The sequence below is a fragment of the Hordeum vulgare genome, chromosome 2H (assembly GCF_904849725.1).
Source record: "Hordeum vulgare subsp. vulgare chromosome 2H, MorexV3_pseudomolecules_assembly, whole genome shotgun sequence".
Lineage (NCBI taxonomy): Eukaryota > Viridiplantae > Streptophyta > Magnoliopsida > Poales > Poaceae > Hordeum > Hordeum vulgare.
The window spans coordinates 377,046,477-377,053,249 of NC_058519.1; the positions used below are offsets into that span (position 1 = coordinate 377,046,477).

The 6,773-nt window shown below is 44.4% G+C and overlaps 1 protein-coding gene across 1 annotated transcript; it reads right to left on the reverse strand.

Moving 5' to 3' along the window:
• Window positions 1–3,254: 3,254 nt before the first annotated feature.
• On the reverse strand, window positions 3,255–4,955 carry LOC123426340 (uncharacterized protein At2g23090). The gene is made up of 3 exons (XM_045110150.1): window positions 4,787–4,955; window positions 4,649–4,689; window positions 3,255–3,602 (listed from the first exon to the last, which is right to left on the reverse strand). Exons 1-3 carry the CDS (start codon window positions 4,857–4,859, stop codon window positions 3,483–3,485), a joined length of 234 nt encoding a protein of 77 aa, XP_044966085.1. The 5' UTR covers window positions 4,860–4,955; the 3' UTR covers window positions 3,255–3,482.
• Between the last annotated feature and the right edge of the window lie 1,818 nt (window positions 4,956–6,773).

Genomic DNA, 6,773 nt, shown 5'->3' on the forward strand with positions numbered 1-6,773 from the left:
GCCCACGCGATGCATGGGCGGTGGGGCCTGCATGCGAGGAGCCACCCTCGAGAAGCCACATTGCTTCCGGAAGCACCGGCAATTATTATCCTCACCTTCCCTCACTGCTCTCTCTCCCCTCTCCTCACTCTCACTGAGAGTGGTGGCCACGTGCAGCACATCAGAGAACAGCAAATCAACCTCCGGCCTCTTCACCAGCATCCGCGGCAGCACTTCGGCAATGGTGGTAAGTATTTTATTTACCCTCCTCACGTACTAATTCGCATTTGATCCTAGTTTAGGTTTGATCCCCATTAGGGGAATGGGGAATCGGGGTAAACAACATACGAGTGATCATAACATCATCATGACTACCGGTGGATATGAGGCTCCCGATCCGGATTGAGTACAATACGAGTGGGGATTAGGGTTCATCTTACACAGTAGGCACAAATCTTAGCCACGCGGACCGTGGAGGTGATTGGAGTGGCGGGTGGCCTTGGTCTTGGTCTTCTCCTCGACCTGCACCATCATCTCTTCTTCCTCGTCAGAGTCTAGCTCGATTGGCATGCTTGTGTCTCCTGGCTCCGGCGCCCACACAATCATCGCCATCGCATCTTGTTCTTCCATCTCCATAGCCACTGCTTCTTGATCCTCCTCCAGCGGCTCCACAAGTACACCGCGACACGATGGTCATGAGGACGCCGATACTATCTGTACTTTTTTTGAAATAAACTTGAACTTTATTAATATGAAATAATAGTTACATCGTCAATTATTAAAAGTTCAATGTCCCTCATAGGCTCCTCAAACCAGTCCCTAGAGACTGTAAATTTTCCTAGCCTAGCAAGTTCTTGAGCCACCTTATTTGCTTCTCTATTAAAATGTTCAAACCTAACAAGAGAAAAATCACAAGCTATAAAATAGCAGTCATCAAATATTGTTGCCGTCGCTCCCGCCGACTATCCCCCACTCTCCATTATTTCAATTACCTCCATATTGTCGGAGCTAATGACAAGTCGATTGCAAGCCGCCTTTTGTGCAAGGAGTAGACCAAACCTTAGAGCCAAAGCTTATGTTGTTAATACATCGGCACAACAATCAATCTTCCAATTCCCCCCAACAATGAATCTTCCATTATCATCTCTGAAAATACGATACTGTCTGTACTTGTCCAACTTTGGCATGTGTCCATCATCGTCGGAGTCGACCTGATTAATGGCCCAACAAAGTATGTCCACTCACATAGCGCCCTTCGTTGGGTCAGGAATCAGCGTCTTCAAGTTCCCCGGTGTTGCCTTCTTCACCACAACGTCTCACTCTTTGTGCAGCTCTTCCATGCTACTGAAGTTTGAGCCCACTTCCATGGTGTACTCAAACATGATGCAGTCACCGAGCGAGCACCCTAGGAAGAAAGCCCTGCATCCAATGCCCCAAGGGAAGGGGTTGGGGATGGGTTGGGGTTTGACTTGTTGTTGGCGTTCATGGCGTTCATGGCGTTGGGTTGGAGGAAGAGTGAGAGAGAGACGTGGTGGGTAAGTGGCGACCGTGAGGCTAGGTAAAGAAGGGGCGGTAGGTCTTAATGACGATGTTGCAACCCTCATAACGTAGATCCTGACCCAACCGTTTGAACCTCTTCATAACGTAGATCGACACGGAGAACAAGGGAAAGGAGGTGGTGCCGTGAAAGGAGCAGTGCAAGGGCAAGGACATGGTGCCGCCCGTCCAGGTGACGCCCATCCAGAGCCTGACCACGGACGATGACGTGTTGGAGGAGCCCCGCAGCGGCAAGCGCCGGAACTACGACCACTACTATGAGATGGAAGGGCCAACTAACTTCTACAAGGTGGTCATCCCCCCATCTCACGTTTATACCTATGTCGTTGGACTTAACGAAGCATTTTACATCCGTGTCGCATGAATTCAAGCTGAAGACAAACAACAACTGTTCATGGAGGGTTACTGTCCGACTGTTGAAAGACAGGGTCACCCTCGATCAGGGTTGGGCCACCTTCACCGCCATCCATCAGACCAAGATAGGCTTCAAGGCTACCTTCAAGTCTTCAATGACAATGGCATTGAAGTGGTGATCGGGTGCGAGAGGCACGACGACGCCTTCATCGTGAACGTCTAGGATTGTCCCTCATATGCTCCAGATGTTTTAGTTTAATGTCAAATTGTTTTGCGTTTGAACTGATTTGTTTAAGTGTGGCATGATATTTATAAGTGCTTACTAATATGTTCTGTTGTGTGTGTTCTTCCTAACATTGTGTGATGATAACCTCATCATCTCGCAAAGAGGTTATCAGACAAGAGGGGTTGCACGCAACCAAACAACATGCATTGTATTTGCACGTACACAAACAGACAACCAAACAATATGTCTTTCGTGACATCCAACCTAGAGTGTATGCAGACAACCAAACTAAGTGAAGATGATAATTTTTTATTTGTTTTACCTTAGTCAGGCCATGTTGAGACATATTCCACGGTCAGTCCCGCTAGAAACGTCTACTAAACACGTAAAAAGGACCATAATAGAGGAGAAAAGAACATGGGAAAGGGGCGGAAAGTTTTCCTTCAAATTTTGGGTGAGTATTTGATCTGTTATCGATCCATGTTGTAAATCTGAAGATTATCAGCAATCAGAAAGAACATGGGAAAGGGACGAAAAATAAGAAGATGAGCTGGAATTTACTTTGTTAATATTGTCATTCTGACAATTTAGTTTTGGGTGAATATTTGGTCTGTTAAAATACGGTCGCTGAACTTGTCAGAGTTGGCATAAAAAATGCATTTTACTCTAAAAGCAATCGCCTAGTTTAGTTTGTGTGTGTTAGGATTTAATTAATTCTATTAATCACTGCTTTTGCTTTTCCTGATAAAGGCAGTTTAAGGACAGCCGTTCACTTTTACATGGATGCGTCTTGTGTCTCGTTCCCTGCTCTAAACAGTGTGCATGAACTACACATTTCGGCTGCTCATTTGTGTGGCTACACATCTCATGCAAGTTTATATATCAACTGTACATTTTACTCACCATATCCACCTCTAGAAAAGTTGCTGATTTTTGGCAACCTTTGGTACTGTCAATTTTCTGCTTGTCAAAACATTACCTAGCCAATTTTTGGCTGTATAAACCATTCCCTTACTCGAAGTTAAAACTGCTCATGTTTGATGCAACTTGGCTGTAAACCATGCTCTTACTCGCAAGTCCGAGCTAGCATCAGGGCCATCGGAAGCGCGAAACATATCAAAAAGATGAATATACCGACTAAACGAAACCAAATCCACAGAGGATTAAGATATTGTAGCACAACAGGCTGATAGTGGACGATTACATAGTAATGGGCACACAACCAAAGCAGCTGGGACAGCAGCACACCAGAGTTCAGACCCAAGCTTAGGTCAACAACCAGTCATTGCGGAACATGATAATACTAGGTGGATTAAGACAGCTTCTCTCTCTTTTATCTCTCCCTCTCCGTCTGATTTGGCAGATATCACTGCTTGAGGTGGGGGAAGCACTGGACAAGGTCGCTCTTCGGATGCTTCGCCTCGGCGTGCTCCTTGCACTTTGCTTCAGAGGTGGTGCAGATGAAAGTCTGCATGCATATCTTGCACTGCATTGAGAAGCATTGATCAGATGACCGGCCAATTACCAAATAATGTTTCTTGGCAGCAATGCTGAAGATTACACGATCTCTATGGACTTATAACATAGAGTATTCACTAGACTGATATGATGTGCAAGGCAAGGCCACTGAACTGTTTCAGCTATCCAATATGGTGCACATCAATCTCTATGTACTTATAACATAGAGTATTCACTAGACTGATATGATATGCAAGGCAAAGCCACTGAACTGTTTCAGCTATCCAATATGGTGCACATCAATTTGCAGACAAGAAGATGAACTCGCAGGCAACATAACTGCCAAGATAATTTGTCAAGACTAATTGTACACTGCAATGGACAATTTTCATTATAACAAGGGCTGATGTAGCTAACAAGCTCAGTCCATCAAGTTGGTAAGCAAACAATGGGTGCATCCAGTGAGATTATACACTAACATAACATGAGTCCTCCAGCTACCCCCCTTGTGACTTAAGTAGTACTACCATCCAGAACTACTCGTAGTTTTCAGACACACGTATAGCCTTCGTTGGTAGCAGCCCAAAGCTGGTTCAGACATGGTACATCATGCCACACTCTTAAAGCTGTCAGGCTATATCTCATAGAAACCACATGTGTCTCTTAATACGCACGATATGCGATGTGAATACTCCAGATCTATGCCCGAAGAAGGAATTTTGTACAACTAATTTGCAATCCAGCATACTAGTATGTCGATACGCTAACCATAGTCCTGGCAGGGCAGTCAAAAGTACACGATTCCCTTCGTTTCTCTAGGCGCAGTTAACAAATAAGTACAACTCCAAATCATACCGATAATCGCCGCCAAAAATACCATCTGACCAGAGTCCTATCAAGAAATAAGCTACCAATCGTCGTTCGAACTGAAGGGGCACGCATCCCGTCCCCGTTAAAGGCGTAATTTCAACAAATTCCACAGATAACAGTCTCGTCGGCGGAAAAATAATTCCCAATCGCTAGAGAAGGTTAGATCGATTCGATTGATTGGATAGGCGGGATTAATCGGCGCACCTGGATGTTCATGGCCTTCTTGTTGGCCTCGAGCTGGCTCCCTGCAAAGGATCAGAAGAGAAAACACCGACAGGATCAGATCAAGGAGACCAACAAGATCTGACGACCAAGAGAAAAGGGGGGAATTAGCTCCGTTACCCTTGCCGCCCTTCAGCTTCTCGAGGTTCCTCTCCCTCGCCATCTTGGACTTCTGAGCGTTGCCGCCGCCCATGGCTGTTGATTCCTCGGCGAGACGAGACGATACTTTTCTGGTTCGGCGGAAATTTGGTGGGGAAGGCGAGAAGCAGGAGGCGGCTGCGTTTAATAGACGTGGAGGTGGAGGTGGAGGCAGAGGACGACGTTGGCGTCAATCAATCGCGGGCAACTTGCGCGTGCCAGTGTCCGTGTGGACCCCTGCTCAAGGAGGGCGTATCTGGTCCGTCCGTTAGCTGCTGGTTCCGAGGTCTAGAACCATCTTTCACAACTAGCAGCAAAAGAACTCGAGCGTTGCAACGAGAGAAAAACAATTATAATCTCTAATGATGCTAATCATATTATGTTTTTAAAATTTTAGGACATTTCTTAAGATGCATGAACATTTTTTGAATTAGCAAACATTTTTTTCAATTGCACTCAAAAAATAACACACAAACTTTTTTTCAAAATCATGGACTTTTATTGTTTTCACCAACATTGTTCTCAAAATTATGAACATTTTTCTGAATATGCGAATATTTTTACAAAAATCCTGAGCATTTTTTGAATTCACAAACATTTTATATTTTCTTCAAACTTTTATTTCAAAATTCCTAGTTTTGTAAATTGAAAAGTTTTTCAAAGTTCTAAATTATTTAAACAAAAAAATGGAACAGAAAAATGAAAATAAAAAATGAGACTAAAAACAGAGGCACACACTGTTTTTAAGATTTTTACACGCACTTTTGTTTAAAATCATTGACTTTTTTATTTTATGGACATTTTCTCAAAGTTTAAACATTTTTTATATGCAAACATTTTTGAAAACTCCTAAGTAGTTTTTGAATTCTCAAAGAAATATGTTTTTTTGAATATTTTATTTCGAAATTCTCAGTTTCTTAAATTTGAGAAAAGTTGTTTGAAGTTCTAAATTATTTAAAGTACAAAAACAAAATGAAACTGAAAAGAAAAATAAAAAAACTAAACTAAAAAACAAGCGCCCACGTATGGGTCGGCCCAAACAAATGTGCTGCATCTTTTTCCAACGCCCAGAGCGTAATATAGGAGGTGCCTACATGGGCCGTCCCAGTCTGGTGATTTTCCTGTTTGAAACGTTTTTTATAACTTATAGGTGGCATTGGTGGGTAATTTTAGTCAACTTAAAGGACAATTTGAATGACGTACGGAAGAAGCACTATTTACTTTATTAGTAGGTAAGATGAGTAACGGGTCTAGAAATACATTTTTTCGAATGTCAACTGCTGCTAAATTCATTGAGCAGAAGAAGGATTTATCCACTTCATAAAAAAACGGACCAAAAACCATACAAGAGTTGTCAACCGGCTTACAACGCACAACCACACGCACAACAACAAAGGCACGCCTTGCCTAAACCCTGCCAAGATGGCGAGAGGTGAGGACACACAACCATAAGACCGCTTCACCACCGAAGCAAACAACTCAAAGCGCAAACCAAACCCAGGAAGCGTGTGCCAACGTACAGCCCACCCATGTCGCCGAAAAGAGAGTGGCGAGTGGACAACATGACCCGACTGGGCTTGAGGAAAGCGTAGTCGAAGAGACGTCGTATCAGCGTACATTGCGTCATAGGGGCCCACGCTCTAAGTGGAGGCCAACTGTAGCACCAAGCACTGTAGTGGGACTCTATGAGCAACCAGAACAGTGCCTCCAAGAAGGTAACGACCCCATAACGCCGCCACTGCCTAAACCAGCTTGCTGGATCTGGGGTTTCCCCGTTGCACGGGAGGAGGAGGATAAGGGCCTAGACGACGCCTTCAAGAAGGTCACGGCGACCACACGCGTCGCCGTCGTCTGCGACGGCATCTGATTTATCCCAGCCCAACATCATCCCCATAATCCACACACAGGCCATTGAGAGCCAGGAGCCAGACCAAACAACCGCCGAGAGGCCATTCCATACCGCTGGCAG